The sequence below is a fragment of the Staurois parvus genome, unplaced genomic scaffold (genome assembly GCF_062004578.1).
Source record: "Staurois parvus isolate SC_StPar_1 unplaced genomic scaffold, SC_StPar_1.0 ptg000445l, whole genome shotgun sequence".
In the NCBI taxonomy this organism is placed as follows: domain Eukaryota; kingdom Metazoa; phylum Chordata; class Amphibia; order Anura; family Ranidae; genus Staurois; species Staurois parvus.
Genome location: NW_028318241.1, coordinates 2,254,309 through 2,273,854, shown reverse-complemented (window position 1 = coordinate 2,273,854; position 19,546 = coordinate 2,254,309). Strand labels below are relative to the sequence as shown.

The following is a 19,546-nucleotide window of genomic DNA, read 5'->3' as shown; positions in this document are numbered from 1 at the left end:
CCAAATACTGAAAAATAGTTCAATTTGGAGAGAGATAAAAAAAATAATGATAATAGTCATGATTATAATTTGGCAGAACAGAAAAAGCATAATATATTCATTTTTCCTGACCTACTGCTCAGCAAAATTGCAATATACTCAGAATTAAGGGTCGATTTACATCTTCTTTTTGTTGCGGAAACAATGGACATTACTCCAATGCATGGCAAAGCAAGTTACATGCATTACAGTACCATTAATTTTGAATAGAACTCCTTTGAATTGTGTTGCAGTGTGTAGGAACACACCACAGTAGGTTTTGGTGCATTGCAGCAAACATGTCCAAATTTTTGGATGTTTTGGTGCGTCAGAAGCCCTTTATAAATATAACTACAGCTGAATTGAATTTTGTCTGGTCCAACAAAGACATGTTTCAATCCACTGCTGCTCATCAGAAGTCAGTATATTGAAAATTGAAGGAGGATATGGAGAGAGAAGATCTCAGTCACATGTCCTTTCAATGCTACCAATACTTGATCAGAAGAGATGATTATGCAAGCATTTCTATGCTCTAATAGTTTTACTGCAGTTGCCCATAGCTTCTTGAGTGTATTGCTGAATCCTTGTGATAAACAGAGTATGTCTGTCCTATTACTATCTCACACGCACAGTGGTAGATAACTATGACTGCATTCCAGGCTGGTTGGGTAATAGCTGGAGGGTCTCCTCATAACCACAGTTTTTGTCTCCAGATCTTCAGCTCAAAGACAGATGCACCATGCATCATCCTCATGCATAATCCTGATGATGCTCCATGCATCATCCTCAGGTGCCCCTGCAATTGGACTTTGCTGCAACATTCATCTGAAGGTACCTATAAATAACTATATACACTATATTACCAAACGTATTGGAACACCCCATAGCCACAGGTGTATAAAACCTAGGCATGCAGACTGCTTCTACAAACATTTGTGAAAGAATGGGTCGCACTCAGGAGCTCATTGAATTCAAGCGTGGTACCATGATAGGTTGCCACCTGTGCAATAAGTCCATCAGTGAAATTTCCTTGCTACTAAATATTCCACGGTCAACTGTTAGTGTACTATAACAAAGTGGAAGCAGCTGGGAACAACAGCAACTCAGCCATGAAGTGGTAGGCCACGTAAAGTGAGAGCGGGCTCAGCGCATGCTGTAGGGCACAGTGCACAGAAGTCGCCAACTGTCTGCAAAGTCAATAGCTAAAGCCCTCCAAACTTCATGTGGCCTTCAGATTAGCACAAAAACAGTGCAAAGTGAGCTTCATGGAATGGGTTTCCATGGCCCAGCAGCTGCATCCAAACCTCTGTCTGGCAATCAGATGGACATGTCTGAGTTTGGCGGTTGCCAGGAGAACGGTACTTGCCTGACTGCATTGTGCCAAGTGTAAGGTTTGGTGGAGGGGGATTATGGTGTGGGGTTGTTCTTCAGGGGTTGGGCTTGGCCCCTTAGTTCCAGTGAAGGGAACTCTTAAGATGTCAGCATACCAAGACATTTGGACAATTTCATGCTCCAAACTTTGTGGGAACAGTTTAGGACCCCTTCCTGTTCCAACATGACCACAAAGCAGGGTCCATAAAGACATGGATGAAAAAGTCTGGGGTGGAAGTAATTGACTGGCGGTGCACAGAGTCCTGACCTCAACCCAATAGAACACCTTTGGGATGAATTAGAGTGGAGACTGCTAGCCAGGCCTTCTCACCCGACATCAGTGCCTGACCTCACAAATGCGCTTCTGGAAGAATGGTCAAACATTCCCATAGACACACTCCTAAACCTTGTGGATGACCTTCCCAGAAGAGTTGAAGCTGTTATAGTTGCAAAGGGTGGGCCAATTTAATAGTGAACCCTACTGTTTAAGACTGGGATTCCATTAAAGTTCGTGTGTGTAAAGGCAGGCGTCCTAATACTTTTGATAATATAGTGTATATGCAAGGATATGTGCACATTTCCACCAGGACTCCTATCGGGCTTATTTGCTGATAATATCTATTTGCACATTAGATGTATTTACGATTATTAATCTTTTCATATATAAAGCTTGTATTATTTTTTATACTGGTGTGTAGATAAGTGCTTATGGTTCATGATATATGGTGGTTGCAGTAGTTCCTCTGCTTCCAATTACTTTTATTAGATTACTTCTTAATTTCCTAGAATCCCTTCCTTTCCTTCGACGAAGAAACAGCAGCTTTGAAATGTGTTACCGCGGCATTACGTTCCCGTAGTGATGTCACTTCCGCCCGGCGGCCATTTTGCGTTCCAGCCTGGTTCCGCACGAGACACACCCTGTACACGCTGCAGAGGACTCGATGTGAGTCAGGAGACCTTGCTTCCACCACAGCCGTGGCCCCCAGATGTTCATCCACCCTCTCCTCTCTGCCTCTCGAACTCCATTGTCAATACTGCACTTAGTCTGGCACCCCTCTCTCTCTTTTTCTAACCAAATCTCTGCCAATTCACACTAGCGAGCCACGCTGAATGAATGGCCGTTAGTGTGCACTGGGGGCACCATGTGGATGCACTGATCCTGGCGCATTGCACTGTTTACTTTCTTCTCAAAGAGCTTTTTTGAAATATCATGAGTGACATTTTAATAAAGTTCTATTCACTGCAGTTGTGCTGCGATGCAGTGATTTGCAACACAACCTCTGCACTGAAAAGAAAGTACTGCAGGCCATTGAAAGCAAGGCATTTTGCCTTGTCTGAGTTGGGGCTGCCTGGAAATAGTTGACAGCACAGTACAACTGGTGCAAATGACCCTCAAAGTATGGGTCAGATGCTTCTGAGCCCAGCTGTACCTGTTGGCTCAGTGGGTACGGGTGCAGTCTGCTGTCTTAATTGATTCAGAGGTGGTTGAGACAAGTTATGGATATTTACCAGTATATGATTCGAGTAACAGTCTGTAATCCTTTCTACAATAAAGATTAAAAACCATCAGTCTTACAGCAGTAGGAAGTCCCAAGCGTCCATGTTGACAATATTATAGTCTGTGCTTGGGACTTGGTACGTTAAGTCTAATTTAAAAGATCACAAAGAAACAAAAGTGGATTCTTATCTAAATTGTGTATTTTGTCTCACACTGAATGCTGATAAACACATTGAGCTGTTTGGGATCTTCATATGAAGGTAATTAGACAGATAAGATATTGATTGCGGCTTTGTCTTCACAGTAAGTGAAGAACTTCCAGCAATATATTGAGCAAAGCAGGACAGGAGCCAGAGCTAGGGATGTACAGTATAACTGAAAATCACATCATATTTTGCTATTTGTAATTCAAGCTGCAAATGTACTTTAAAGGATATCTAAAAAAAAATGTATTCAGATAACTGTATGTGGTAAATGCTTGCAATGACAGTACTCAGTGAACTCCTTTTTACTTCATGCAGTTTTATGTTTCTCTCCACATTTATATGCAGGCCAAGCTGTCCAACAGAAGGGACCGTGACAAGGTTTGGGAAAACATTTTTACATTTCCAGCAGTGCTTACTACAGTTACTTTTCATTCAGTGGTTTAAATCCTCTTAGAAAGTAGCTGCAATGGTTTAGACACCCCAGCCCATGTTATAGGTTGTCCCCAGTCCTGTCACTTTGAAAAGAAATTATAAAAAAGTACATAGAAATTGGCCCACAGAAAGTTCATGTATATTTATTCTGTGTGAATGGGGCAAAAGAACAATTATTATGCTATTTCCTGTTCTGGTTGAATGTAATCCATTGATTTACAATTGAAAAAACACCATTTGGCCAATAGGTGGTGCTCAGTATTATGATACTTAGCACCATCTAAGTGACCAAATCCGGTACTTTCGGTTTTAAATCAATGAAAAACATACAACTAGCACAGGAAATAGCCTAAAACATTTTTTTTGCTCCATTTGCATGGACAAACATACACGCACTTTCACTTGACAAATTGCAATGCAAATTGTTTTCCCAAGCTTTACCTTTTTATACTGTGTAAACACACATTTCATCTGGCAGTACAAGTGCTGCAACCATATACTGGAGGAAAAGTTTTAGGAGGTTTAACTTAAATATGAAATTGAACATGTTAGAACACAATCCCATCAGCTGAGGCCAACCCTTCCGCCATCTTGTGCCTTGCTCTTTGCCATAATTCAGCTCATGGCATCCCCGGCCATAGACCTTGTTTATCCAAAGAAGAAATAACACAATAAATAACTTCACTGCACTATACTGGTGTTGTTCAGGGAATGGCAAGACAGTCACATCACATGGACATGCAAGCCAGAGTCACTTGACATACACAGTCAATCACAAAAAGTGGACAATCCACAATAATCTCAGGTAAGAGTATGTGCAACACCTCACAGCCATCTACCTACAGTCTTTCCTCTACCCAGGGTCATCAGTACTTACAGGACTATGTTTTCTATGGACACCTCCTAGCTGGGTACACTTTTCCTGAGAACCCATAAGGAAAGTAGACTCACGCAGGGATCTCCATCTTGACCTAAAGTCCTTTTTCAATCCTCCCTAGTCCCCACCTCCCTAAGTAACAGAACGTCTACAGTTGGCTCCTCCTGCATACATGTGGTGTGGGGTGTTTGGCTCCAATGCCCCAAGACTCTGTGTGTCCCTCCCCATCTAGTTTATATGTGACTGCTGGCATGTCTGTGGGAGGGCTCTACCTAAAAGAGGCCTAACACCTAGTGTCCTTATCTGCTGTACCAGACACTAATCTGGTACAGAGCCACCAAGTGGCAAAGTGGCTAACTGCACATGCCTACATGTACAATATGTGCTTGTATGTTAGTGTGTGTATGTATTTATGTGGGTGCTGTCTCATGGGGGAACTGCTGTGCTATGAATAAAGAGGGTGTAATGAATCATAAGGCGTGCTGCTCTATATGTGGTACATACTCCTGACCCTGGCACTCTGCACATTACACACCCCTGACATCTCTACTCTGTACATTACACACTCCTGACATCTCTACTCTGTACATTACACACTCCTGACCTGTGTGGGATATGGGGACTAGATAGTCATAGGGCCAACACAGCTTACATGCAGACAAGGAAAGCAGTGTGTGTGTGTGGGGGGGATAAGAGAAAGTTGAAGAAAAGGCGTATGAGCCTGTCTTTTTCCTGGATCGAATGCTTGTTGCAAGCAAGTAAGACACCATTCCTCTTGACTACCTTAAAACATAAATTGGGTATACAGTCATAATGTAATCATTCTCAAGGTGAGAAATGTTTTAAATTGCATTTCGGTAACATAAGAGGCCTACCTTAGGGTGGGTTCTTCTGGACTACAATAGGCACCATAGACTGGGTCACTCGCTTGCACGAGGGGCACCTTTACTGTGCTATGCTCATCAATGCCTAAAAACAAGGCGGAGGCCACTCTCAGGGATAATTCTACCTTAAGGCAGACCTCCAAATTAGATATGGCTGTACACCATGTACACTTGAACACTGGTCTGCAGTTAACTGTCTGTTGCCTCACTCCCAGCAACAAAATGGGGTCCTGCTGTGTACCTAGCGTGGACTGCATGCATGTACTTTATTAAATCTTGCTCTTCCCGTACCTAGTGTCCAAGCCAAGGACCTGTGCAGTGCTGATCTGCTCCTGCTGCCATGGTAGACAGACTGCTAGAGAGTGCCAACAACAACTTCCTGCTAGAGGACATCCCACCTGCCACAGGTACACACTTGAAGACAGGCTGCTTGTTCTTTTTTTTAGACTTCTGTTACCCCTGGTAACCACTTCCTTGCTTCAGCTCTGAACCATGTTGACTCTTCATACCCCAATGTGCATTACTGACACAAGCTGCAGACTATGTGTAGTGTGGCTATTACATTTATACACCCCTCTGAATAACTTCAGAAAAGGCTTGGCAAAGTTTCAATGCTTAACTTAAGAAAGTTCAGCACAACCGGCAAACAGTCATTCCCTCTCTAACACCCTAACTAAGGCTTTGGCTACATCTGGAAGAGTCCATACATTATGAATTCCATTATGCTGGTGTCTTCTGGGTGGACTGTAGGTCTCAGTAGTCCCTCTACATGGTGGTGGTTGCAGTGATCAGCAAAAGGTGTCCCAGAAGGAGAGCCTCCTTGCAGAAAGAGCTCTCTGTAAGCAGCTGGAGATTACATATTGGAGGTCTATCTGTGTCCCATGCAGCAGAGCCCTTACCCTTTTATATACAGCACAGGGAGAGAGGCAGAGCTCATAAAAGTGCAGAAGCAAGGTGTTCAAGCAGACACTGCAGGCATTGATTATCTCTGGGTAGAACAACAATCATGACTGTTTTTTATTATAGTGGGACTTTTTTTTTAGACTGGGGTGCCTTGAGATTTTGCATACTTTTAAAGGGTTCCATGACTAAAAAGGTTGAGAAAGACTTGTAAAGTCCTTGTAGCAGCTTTTTGAACTTTGGCAGACAGTATCTTGGACTCTAGAATATAACAATCTTCACTGTTTCAGGTTAAAACTTGAGAAATACAAGGAACGTTCTTCTGCAGCGTAAAATAAAAAATACATTGGGGGTCAATTTGGAATTCCAAGACCTGCATAAAACTGAATGCAATAAAGAGAGAGGTACAGGCCATGTGAAGGTAGAAAGTAAGCTGGATATAAAACTAGAATCGATTTAATCACTGAAGTGTTTTGTAGCAGAATTCCAATGTAATCCACTTGCTTATTGGTGTGGTCAACCTCGACCTGCAGGACAGATGATTCATTTCAGATGGATATTATTAGCCCTTCTCACTAAGATCTAAGGTGTCTATATATACAGCTGTTTGAAAATACAGTGGAGAGAACCGAAAAGAAGCAGGCAGCTGAAAAAGGTCAATTTATTAACAAGATTGGGGAAGATTAAGGTAGAAAAAAGGTATAAAACAAATTGGCTTTCTGAAAATTCATAAAGGGCATGTATTTTATTTTTATATTTCTAAGGATATATATATATATATATATATATAAAACGGGGTTAGCCTAATGTAAATTTGTTTTAATTGCTCCTATGTAGCTCGTTATAACGTAGTGAGCAGCCATAGTTACAAAATCCAGCTATGCTGACATCTCCTTCTGAAATATAATGCTTTCTGAATCTTGATCTGACACAACTAAAGACATAAAGCCGGCCAATAATGGATCAAATCTTCGCCAGATGAGTAGATCCATCTATGAACAGGCTGGTTGTACTGAAGTCAATCCATCAAACAATTTCAGTACAACCAACCTGTCTAATTTTTTTTATGCAATCACTGCTGTTGGCTATAAGTGACAGCAGTGATCATTGTGTTCAAAGAAGGTTCCCCGTTGGCAGAACGCAATAGCACTGGGGGAGTGATCCATCCATTAACAGTCTGTGTTGATGAAGCAGTCGAGCAATTTTCTTTCTTTCTTTCCATGCATTGTGAAAGGAGAGAAAATTGCATAATCTATGGACTGTTTAAGAGTTAGTGACACCCATTTGCTGCATGTTTGTTTTCGGTGTATGACTTCAAAGTATAGAAAGCAGACACAGACAGGCAACTAGCATTTTAGAAGGGTTAGCAATGGCAGCCCCTAGATTTTTCTTGTGACAGGCTTACTTAAAGTGGAACTTCACTCTTTCAATCAGCATTGACTATTTTTAATCCTTATTCTGCTAGCATTAGTAAATAGATAGTAAGGTTTATTATATTTATAATGGAACCGGACCCAGACTGCACTTGGGAATTTCCGTTAGACTCCAGCTTCCCTGTCCGAACACAGATCCACGGACACCACCGCTGGCCATACAAGATGAGACAACATCAGACTCGTATGAAAGACAGGAAATAGACTGCTTTATTTTAACATAGATACAAGATATATACACAGGGCGGGGAAATACACACCCAGAAAGGAAACACATTAGCAGGTTGTCCCATCAGGGGGAAGGGCTGCCGGAAACATTACATCCCATAATAGTTTGCTACCAAGCAAGACACACAATAGAACAATGGGATGCACCACCTGGCAGTGAACAATAAACAACCCCCACACCAGTACACAAACATTACATCCCATAATAGTTTACTAGAACAACGGATGCAGCCGCATGGCAGTGAGCAATGAACAACCCCCCACCCCAATATTAAAACATTTCACCCTGTACCCCTAACAGGCACAGGGTGACTTACACATAATAGGAGCATAGGGAGCTGAGACAGGGGTCTCCCCACCCCTCCAAAGGGGGCTGTGTTCCATGGGCCCCCCACCCAAAGTCACTCATGTCACAATATTTACTTGTTTTAAACTTTTTTTTTACATTTCTTCTGTTACTTCCTGGTTTATTGCATAGGCAAATGATGTTACACATCCCAGGGGTCTACTGGAGGGGAGGGGGGTTTTCTCAGCTAAGCTCACCTTCCTGCTTGTATGCCTGAGCTAAGGGCAGCTGGATTCCAGGAAGTAAATACTACATGAATCATCTGCCCTTGCTCAAGATGGCCACAGCCAGAAATGCTAGAGCTGTGTTTTTCAAAGTGATTTCTCAGCAAAAGAAAGCATGGAGACATGGATGGATGGGTAAGTTTGTTGTGAATATTAAAAATGAATTAAATAGTGATTTTGGTTTGTGGTGCTTAGATGCAGTGTAGTTCTGTTTTAAGACAAGAAATGCAGAAGTGGCTAAAAAAATGGTTAAAAAAAGACCACAGGATCCATCAAGTCTTCCTTTTATTTGATAAGTATGGGCAGATCAATGTTTATGCCAAGCATCTTTTAAATCATTTTAGATGTGGTGACATTGCATTGGGTGACAACATGCCTTGTCTCTGGTGTGGCTGGTTCACACCACTGTGTTGCGGTGGTGGTCAGGCAGTGTGCGTTGACAAAAGTACTGCAAATGGTACTTTTCTCCAGTGCTGCGCGGGTCACCGCATGTCATCTGACAGAACTCTATGAAATGCCACTGTGTGGCATTGCAGTAAAGTTACTTTAAAAAAAAGAGTGAACAGTTCAATGTGCTGGTATCGACTCATAAATACTACGCTGGCCCTGCAGGACCACAACCCACACCAGCGGCTGTATTGCAATGCAGTAACTGGTGTGAATGAGCCCTTATTGTTGATTGGCTCGCTACCTCTGCTGGAAGTCTGTTACAAATAAAGTATCAACTACCTTTTTGGTAAACTAGTGCTTTCCAATGTGACTCTTTAACTTTCCTTCTGCTAGTTCTTTGACCATGTACTTTGATCTTGTGCTTTTGAGCTCACATTCACATTAAAAATAATAATTTTTTAAAACGTTTTATACCCTAAAAGTGTATGCGAGGTCAAAACTTTTTTTTTAGTTTTGAATAGTTAAACAACTGTCAGTAAAAGTGAGTTAAATACCATAAGAGTGCACTGGCTGTTTAAGTATAAAGATCCACAAATCAGATTTAAGGTGCTTCTGTGCAAATAATTAAGTAGCAAAACCCCAAATAAAGTGCACAACTGTGAAATAAATAAATTAATATCATAAATTATATAAATAAAAGTTCATGCCCAAAGTCTATGAAATAAATGAAATAAATTATTACCATATATTATTTCAAAATCAAAAAATCATGCTCAAAGTAGTCCGTAAAGTGATACCAGGAGAATACAGTGAACAAAACACTGCAAGCTTTGTGATCCTCAGGGTGTCCCTTCAACTCATTACAGTAAAACTCCTTACCAGAGACACAGGACCTGTTAAGTTATAGGAGACCAATGCCGTTCATCACAAACACATCCACAGTTTCCACCTCTAGTGGTTCCAGTACCTCCAGGACCAGGTTAAACCACCATGAAAAAAAGCAAAGCAGGCCACATCATGCAGTATTTTCAACAAATTCTCATCTATTACGCATACAAAATACTTGCAATAATCCACAATACAGACCAGCAAAATCGAAATACCGCATTGGGATCTGTGTGCATGATGAAGTCACAATTAGGGTCCATCTGATGCGTTTAGTTAGAGAGAACATCTTCAAGGGAACTTTTAGTGAAAGCAGGTTGCATTAAGTAATAGTGGTGTGACCCTCCTGCGCTCCAAATGTGTGTTTAAACAATTAAACAAATTAAATTTCTATATGAACCCCAAACAGCTGCTAGCATTAAATCATATACCAGTGATCAAGTGAATATAAACCATATAGAATGCTGCGCTACATTCAAACTAATTTAAGTGAATGTGGAATCCAATATCTCAAATCAAAATAGTGACAATAATAATAAAAATATATACGTGCTTACTGATATCAAAATTATCAAATAAAACACCCAAAATAATGAAAAACACAAACTTAAATCTATACGCATGTGCATGAGAAATACATATACATATAATTACATCACACGTGCAAAATGTGAAGTGAAATGTTGACTAAATAATAAACGCAAACTCAAAGTCCAATATTGGAATGTTGAAGGTGAACAAAACTGTAAACAGTGTTTCCAATAATACTATAAAGTGACCACAGGTGAAACAAATCGTGCAGGTATCTGGGTGTAGATAGAGCTTATGAATCCAACCACCTTCTGGATTAGCCTCTCACCTCATCACTTCGACCCTTGCGGATCAAAGAGCAGTAATGGATCCCTCTCACAGATCCTCCAGGCACCAAAGCACTCCAAAAACGCTTTTCAGGATTTAATATTCCCACTCAAGCTCTTCTCCAGGTATAGGTGAAATATCAATCTCTCAGAACAAAACAGAGGAATCCTCCCATAGTGTAGTATATTTATTATACCATAGGAACATAAAATCTTTGGTAAAATTGAACTTACGTAGCAGCCAGTCCACATTAGACCCTCATGCTCTCAGATGAGGATATATCTATGTTTGTTGGGTGTACAGCTGAATACACAGGTGTACCAAGATGGCCGCCACGCCGGAAATACGTCACCGCGCTACGCCGACGCGTTACGTCACAATGTCACGTGACTTCATCAGGGCTGATGAAGTCACGTGACATTGTGATGTAACGCGTCGGCGTAGCGCGGTGACGTATTTCCGGCGTGGCGGCCATCTTGGTACACCTGTGTATTCAGCTGTACACCCAACAAACATAGATATATCCTCATCTGAGAGCATGAGGGTCTAATGTGGACTGGCTGCTACGTAAGTTCAATTTTACCAAAGATTTTATGTTCCTATGGTATAATAAATATACTACACTATGGGAGGATTCCTCTGTTTTGTTCTGAGAGATTGATATTTCACCTATACCTGGAGAAGAGCTTGAGTGGGAATATTAAATCCTGAAAAGCGTTTTTGGAGTGCTTTGGTGCCTGGAGGATCTGTGAGAGGGATCCATTACTGCTCTTTGATCCGCAAGGGTCGAAGTGATGAGGTGAGAGGCTAATCCAGAAGGTGGTTGGATTCATAAGCTCTATCTACACACAGATACCTGCACGATTTGTTTCACCTGTGGTCACTTTATAGTATTATTGGAAACACTGTTTACAGTTTTGTTCACCTTCAACATTCCAATATTGGACTTTGAGTTTGCGTTTATTATTTAGTCAACATTTCACTTCACATTTTGCACGTGTGATGTAATTATATGTATATGTATTTCTCATGCACATGCGTATAGATTTAAGTTTGTGTTTTTCATTATTTTGGGTGTTTTATTTGATAATTTTGATATCAGTAAGCACGTATATATTTTTATTATTATTGTCACTATTTTGATTTGAGATATTGGATTCCACATTCACTTAAATTAGTTTGAATGTAGCGCAGCATTCTATATGGTTTAGGTTGCATTAAGGCTGTTGATTTGAATAGACTGCCTAAAGCAGTCTCCACTGGGATATTTACTCTAGCATATTGTTCGGGCATTCTCTGGTGGGTTCTCAGTGGCCAACAGGGCAAATAGTGGGAGTGAATCTAGCAGGGACACACACAACAAAAACAAAACCTTTTAGCTAATCCTTCTATTTGATTAACCTACTGTTGTATCCATTCATCATGTTGTTTATTACTCGTGATGCACAGCCTGGATTGCCATTCTGGCAGTGATGGCGCTTGCCAATAAGGATGCTCTGAGAGAATTTGTTGGCTGATATAAACAGCTAGGTTTTATAGAACAGCAAAGTTCAGAGCAGCCCTGGTATTTTTTGTAATTGGTTTCTGAAACATTAATGCTAATTCCATTGTTTCACCAGGATAATCAAGTGCCATCTTTAAATGTCGAAGCTTTGTATTCCCAGGCCAGCACTGTTAATCACTGATTCACAAACTTCTCCACATCTATAATACATAACAATATGCAGTAACAGTCATGCCCCATTATGTTATATCACATAGCTATTCATCTAATTTTATCCACCAAGGCAATGAAAGCATCACTTAATGCATCATGTTCCTAGTATATATTATTCCAACAGCTGAGATAATAACAGCAGCCTTGAACCACAGAAGTGTGATGAAGGTAGCAATAATGTTCTACTTACACTTTTACCTCTTGCATATAAAGGATTGCTGTTTATGTTCATGTTGCTTGTATTTCACAAAAATGCTTCAAGTAGAAATTCACCGGGCAGCCATCTAAATTTACAACAACAAAACAGTAATCAGTGATAAGCACTATGATGCAGTATAATGAAAAAAAAAACAAAGTAACTAATTCTAAACATACATAAGCAATATTCAAAAAGGCAAAATCTTAAAAGAGAAACTAGTTTACTTTTAGAGGGAATATTTTTTATGTCAACTTGAGAGTGATTTTGGTACACTTGCTGTGCATTTAAAGCAAAACTAAAGTCTTCAGATGTGTGAAGAAGTTGTTGCACTCCATTGATGTCATCTCTATTGAAAGCCAGACATAACACAGGAAACACAGATGTGCTTCACCCCAATCAAAACCCCATGGAAGGGACAAAAAACATTAATGGAGGGCAGTCTTTGGTGGGGCTGTTGTGTTTCATGGGCTTTCAATAAAGCTTTTTAGAGATTACATCATCCAAGAGCGACCACTTCTTCGCATGCTAGTTTTCTGAACGTAATGGAGACTTTTGGGGCCTGCACCCAAACTCCTGGTGTGGCACTATCACAGGCTGTGGAGTGGTGGCAACACCTTGACACATATACATAGAAAGTCTGCAGATACCTAGGTTTCGGAGACACACACAAAAAATGGCAACCGTCCCAACCTATGACCAGTCTTAGCAGTAAGGTGCACATGGAAGGGCAATGCACATTGCAAACAAAGGATTTCACAGCAACACTTACCAGCCAGCCAGGTGTTGACATCTTCTCAATGGCTTCTTTCATGAGTGAATGAACAACCATACTCATATATAATTATAAACCATACACAGGAACGTGTTTGTTTGATACACTGCGTATATATATATATATATATATATATATATATATATATTTTTTTTTTTACTATCATGCTTTTTTTCTCATCTACCAGAACCTGTGTGTAGAGGATGCTGCTTATGCTTATGTTACGGCTCTCTAGCAGTCCCTAGGCAACAGCTGAGAGAAAGCTACATTTGATTTTACTAGTTTTCAATTTACTTTCCTTCATCCCATCTTTCCCCATTGACTATTGGATTACCGCAGCTAGTAGAGAAAAAAATAAATTCCAGCCAATGGGGAAAGGAGAGAATAATGTCATTGTAGCCAGTCTTTTCACAGCTGCTATCTAGTTATTTCACAGCTGCTATCTAGTGATTTGTTATATTCTAACTGATAAGGATGTCATTTTGAATGTAACTCTAATGTATATAACTAGTGCACACCTGATGCACATGGTTGAAGTACTCCACAACCAATGGTAATGTACTAGTGTGCATTGTGGTGCGCTGCATCACAAAAAATGGTGCAGATCTGGTAAGTTGTGGCACTTTAATTATTAGCCTGCTTAACCTAATGTACATTGTCTGCATTCAGGGCTGCTCATTCTCTCTTACATACCTATCACAATAGGATGAACAGCTATCCTGTGTCCAGACAACCGCTGCATCCCCAGAGATAAACTTGGGCTGCCTGCATGCAGTCCCAGGCATCAGAAGCTGCATAAACCAGGTGCTCATATGAATAGCACAACAATAAAACACAGACAGGCCACCCAGAATGACACGTATAACTGGTGTCATTGACTTATCTCCGACTCACTTGTATAAGTGTGGATCCATAAACCCAAAAGGTACATACTAAGCAAAATGGTAGTGTGACAAGAACACCCCTACCTGGAAAAAGAAGGTTACTAGGTGATCCACGCGGAGTAATATGAATTCAAAAATATCCCAAACAATACTTTATTTGATCACATAGATCATAAGGAGGTTAAACATGAGCACGGTGTACATATGAAAAAAATAAATAAAATCATGTTAAAAAGCACTAGGCGTCTTCAGTTTCGGGTCATCTTAGCAAATAGAGTACCATAAGGCAGAGTTATATAGTGGTGATGTAGTTATCCTGGGTTTCCATGGGTTTTCGTCTAGTATTCAAATGAACCATGTATTCAGCAAATGTGTTCCCAATATATGTCAGGTATCTCCTGGTATGAAACAGCTGGAACACAGAAATACATAGTATATATATAGAAGTGGGAAAACCAAAAAACCAAAACACATCCAAAGTTCACCAGGCCTCCCTCTACAGTAGTCAATGGATACTACTATTACCTTCTCAATAGTGAAATTAACAGGCCAACTTCTCAAATGTAGGGACTTCCTGGATAGCCACCCCAAGTGAAACAGGGTCCACAGTACCAAATGATTCTGAGGATATATATAGAAAAATAGTGATACATATAAAAATCGTGGGCATCAGGTCACCCTGAAAACAAGACACACATAGAGTGGATATATTACCATAAATGAAGATCAAGAAGACAGCTGTCGACTTGAAGTAAGATCAGGTCCTTGATGCTTTTCCAAGATACATGTGGGGGTGGGAAGCCAGGTAGTCACAATGCATGGATTCCACACACATAGACTGTGTATATAGCGTATAGCAGGCTATGCAGGCCTGAGTTTTTAGACCCAATATAGGGTTTCCAAAAATTACTCAAAATGAGAAGATTATTGCTCCATATACTATGTGTATAGCATGTAACAGGCTATACAGGCCTGAGTATTTATACCCAATAAAGGGTTTCCAAAGATTGCTCAAAATGAGAGGGTTATTGCGGTTTCATGAGGATATGGCTAGGTCACAGCACAAACCCTGGATAGGATAGCGTATATATATATATATATGTAGATCGTCCTCAAAAGAGGATTTACAAAAAATTCCCCGAGTACACAGGGTAATTTAGGCCCATATAGCATGCCCTTTTAATACCATAAATGCTCTATAGATCTCAACAGCCGTAAGCTGAAATAACTTGCCACCGGTGGAAGATAAATTTCCCTGAAAGATTGCCGTTTGCGAACCGCTGCAATAGTAGCCTTATGGTAGTTTTCAGAGGGTCAAGGGCCTTCCTAGCAGAGAGCTGCGACACCGCCGTTCCTTCCCGCCTCGTGGGCGCCGCACCCAGTGAAGACGCCGAGCGTAGTGACGTCAATACGTTGACGCGTTTCGTCCGCCAATCACCGCAGACTTCGTCAGAACTGGGAGGGGACTTCAGTACTTCGCCTTATATGGTGCTCTAATTGCATACCAAAGAGTCTCCACCTCGCCATCTTGTGTTGAAAGAGTATCACTACATTGGAATGATCCAAAGTGAATTAAAACACATATATAAATTTAAATTTAAAATGGTTGCTGGATATAGAAGGAAGGAGCCTAAATGTTAACAGTCAGATCATCTTCAAAAAAAGGGGGATTAATGATAAAGAGGAGATCAATATTAGCACAATACTTATTCTAAAGAGGAGAACATCAAGACCAGATCCCGTTACCTCAGCTTCAATATCAGTCCAATTATTATAAAGATTTTCTTTTTATTATCTAGAGAAAATAGGATCAAGTACAGGGTTAGGTTCATATTTTGTCCAAATATGTCCATATTCAATTCACATAAAAGATCCCACAGTATAGATTATAGCTTGGGATATATAGGGGGTTCCAAGAGACTCATTTCAAAAAAACCCCAAAGTTAAGTTCTGTATTGAGTCCGTATGGGGCAAGTGCTCCCAGGGTATAGATCCAGAATTTTTCCTTTTGTAGGAGGACTTTATCAAAGTCACCCCGACGAGCTGAAATATTTAGCAGAAAGATCCCTTTTACTTTTAGACCATCTGTTTTGCCCCCATGAACTTCTTTGAAGTGTTGAGCCAATGGGTTTTCTTTTTCTCCCTTTCTAACGTTTCTATTTTCATTTCTGATATCTCTCAGATGTTCACCAATCCTCGTCCTAAGGTTTCTTTTAGTTTTACCTATATACATCTTCTTCTTCTATTCCAAATACGAAGCTTCATTAATTGCTCAAGTAGCAAAATAGTGTACATGATAGAATGCCCTTGCAAGAAGATGTATATAGGTAAAACTAAAAGAAACCTTAGGACGAGGATTGGTGAACATCTGAGAGATATCAGAAATGAAAATAGAAACGTTAGAAAGGGAGAAAAAGAAAACCCATTGGCTCAACACTTCAAAGAAGTTCATGGGGGCAAAACAGATGGTCTAAAAGTAAAAGGGATCTTTCTGCTAAATATTTCAGCTCGTCGGGGTGACTTTGATAAAGTCCTCCTACAAAAGGAAAAATTCTGGATCTATACCCTGGGAGCACTTGCCCCATACGGACTCAATACAGAACTTAACTTTGGGGTTTTTTTGAAATGAGTCTCTTGGAACCCCCTATATATCCCAAGCTATAATCTATACTGTGGGATCTTTTATGTGAATTGAATATGGACATATTTGGACAAAATATGAACCTAACCCTGTACTTGATCCTATTTTTTCTAGATAATAAAAAGAAAATCTTTATAATAATTGGACTGATATTGAAGCTGAGGTAACGGGATCTGGTCTTGATGTTTCTCCTCTTTAGAATAAGTATTGTGCTAATATTGATCTCCTCTTTATCATTAATCCCCCTTTTTTTGAAGATGATCTGACTGTTAACATTTAGGCTCCTTCCTTCTATATCCAGCAACCATTTTAAATTTAAATTTATATATGTGTTTTAATTCACTTTGGATCATTCCAATGTAGTGATACTCTTTCAACACAAGATGGCGAGGTGGAGACTCTTTGGTATGCAATTAGAGCACCATATAAGGCGAAGTACTGAAGTCCCCTCCCAGTTCTGACGAAGTCTGCGGTGATTGGCGGACGAAACGCGTCAACGTATTGACGTCACTACGCTCGGCGTCTTCACTGGGTGCGGCGCCCACGAGGCGGGAAGGAACGGTGGTGTCACAGCTCTCTGCTAGGAAGGCCCTTGACCCTCTGAAAACTACCATAAGGCTACTATTGCAGCGGTTCGCAAATGGCAATCTTTCAGGGAAATTTATCTTCCACCGGTGGCAAGTTATTTCAGCTTACGGCTGTTGAGATCTATAGAGCATTTATGGTATTAAAAGGGCATGCTATATGGGCCTAAATTACCCTGTGTACTCGGGGAATTTTTTGTAAATCCTCTTTTGAGGACGATCTACATATATATATATATATATACGCTATCCTATCCAGGGTTTGTGCTGTGACCTAGCCATATCCTCATGAAACCGCAATAACCCTCTCATTTTGAGCAATCTTTGGAAACCCTTTATTGGGTATAAATACTCAGGCCTGTATAGCCTGTTACATGCTATACACATAGTATATGGAGCAATAATCTTCTCATTTTGAGTAGTTTTTGGAAACCCTATATTGGGTCTAAAAACTCAGGCCTGCATAGCCTGCTATACACTATATACACAGTCTATGTGTGTGGAATCCATGCATTGTGACTACCTGGCTTCCCACCCCCACATGTATCTTGGAAAAGCATCAAGGACCTGATCTTACTTCAAGTCGACAGCTGTCTTCTTGATCTTCATTTATGGTAATATACCCACTCTATGTGTGTCTTGTTTTCAGGGTGACCTGATGCCCACGATTTTTATATGTATCACTATTTTTCTATATATATCCTCAGAATCATTTGGTACTGTGGACCCTGTTTCACTTGGGGTGGCTATCCAGGAAGTCCCTACATTTGAGAAGTTGGCCTGTTAATTTCACTATTGAGAAGGTAATAGTAGTATCCATTGACTACTGTAGAGGGAGGCCTGGTGAACTTTGGATGTGTTTTGGTTTTTTGGTTTTCCCACTTCTATATATATACTATGTATTTCTGTGTTCCAGCTGTTTCATACCAGGAGATACCTGACATATATTGGGAACACATTTGCTGAATACATGGTTCATTTGAATACTAGACAAAAACCCATGGAAACCCAGGATAACTACATCACCACTATATAACTCTGCCTTATGGTACTCTATTTGCTAAGATGACCCGAAACTGAAGACGCCTAGTGCTTTTTAACATGATTTTATTTATTTTTTTCATATGTACACCGTGCTCATGTTTAACCTCCTTATGATCTATGTGATCAAATAAAGTATTGTTTGGGATATTTTTGAATTCATATTACTCCGCGTGGATCACCTAGTAACCTTCTTTTTCCAGGTAGGGGTGTTCTTGTCACACTACCATTTTGCTTAGCTCATATGAATAGCCCTAGCACACAATATAATGGGGGTGCATTCAGAATCTGGTGCAGCTGTGCATAGTAGCCTATGCACAGTTTCTAACTTAAGTTTGTTCAATTAAGCTTTAACAATAAAACCTGGAAGCGAATTGGTTTCTATGTAGAGCAGCACCAGATGTTGCACTTCCCAGTTTTAGTAAATCTCTCCCGATGTGTATTAAAGTATGTAAATATTAACTCACTGCGCTGGACTGAGTAGGTCTAATGGGCCATTGAAGCTGAGCTCCATGGAAATATAAAGCTTCTCATCCTGAAATGTAATTTTTAAAATGCTAGCGTTGGACATAACTTCGGATCAGCCTCTTAAAGTCTTGGTACAAAAATGATTAGACTGTAGTGCAAGGAGCGTGCTGAAAGTAGGAGAGAGAGCAGTGACAGAAAAAAAAGATCACTAGCCCTCTGGTTCTTCTTTCACTGTCTAGGGTGGTGGTGATGGGGAGAAAGCCTCTAAGGCAGGGGTGTCAAACTGGCGGTCCTCCAGCCGTTGCAAAACTACAAGTCCCATCATGCCTCTGCCTTTGAGAGTGATGCTTGTAACTGTCAAATTTTGCAATGCCTCATGGGACTTGTAGTTTGGCAACAGCTGGAGGGCCACCAGCTTGACACCCGTTCTCTAAGACTCACTGAACTGTAGAAGAGGAAAATCAGGTCTCCCAGTCTGTCTTGTTCTGTGTAGCAGACCTGTGCAACTCTTAGAACTAAATAGGCAGAAATAAAATCATTTAGCAGATAAACCAGCTCCATTATGTGCATGTAATTAAGCCTTTGTCACCAAGGGTTAAGGGTACTAAAAGCTGGGAGGCAGAGGCGGGCCTTTCCGTCATGAAACTGCTGTGATCGGTTGTCATGGTTGTCACAGAGGTGACATGATCG

The 19,546-nt window shown here is 40.5% G+C and overlaps 1 protein-coding gene across 1 annotated transcript in view; it reads right to left on the bottom strand.

The window, feature by feature from the left end:
• Nucleotides 1-19,546, bottom strand: part of LOC149453628 (3',5'-cyclic-AMP phosphodiesterase 4D-like) — a 511,850-nt gene that overhangs the window by 204,121 nt on the left and 288,183 nt on the right. The window contains exon 2 of the mRNA XM_089688034.1: nt 12,458-12,551. Coding sequence (XP_089544160.1) covers nt 12,458-12,499 — 42 coding nt within the window. The 5' untranslated portion in view covers nt 12,500-12,551. The remainder of the gene's footprint in view (nt 1-12,457; nt 12,552-19,546) is intronic.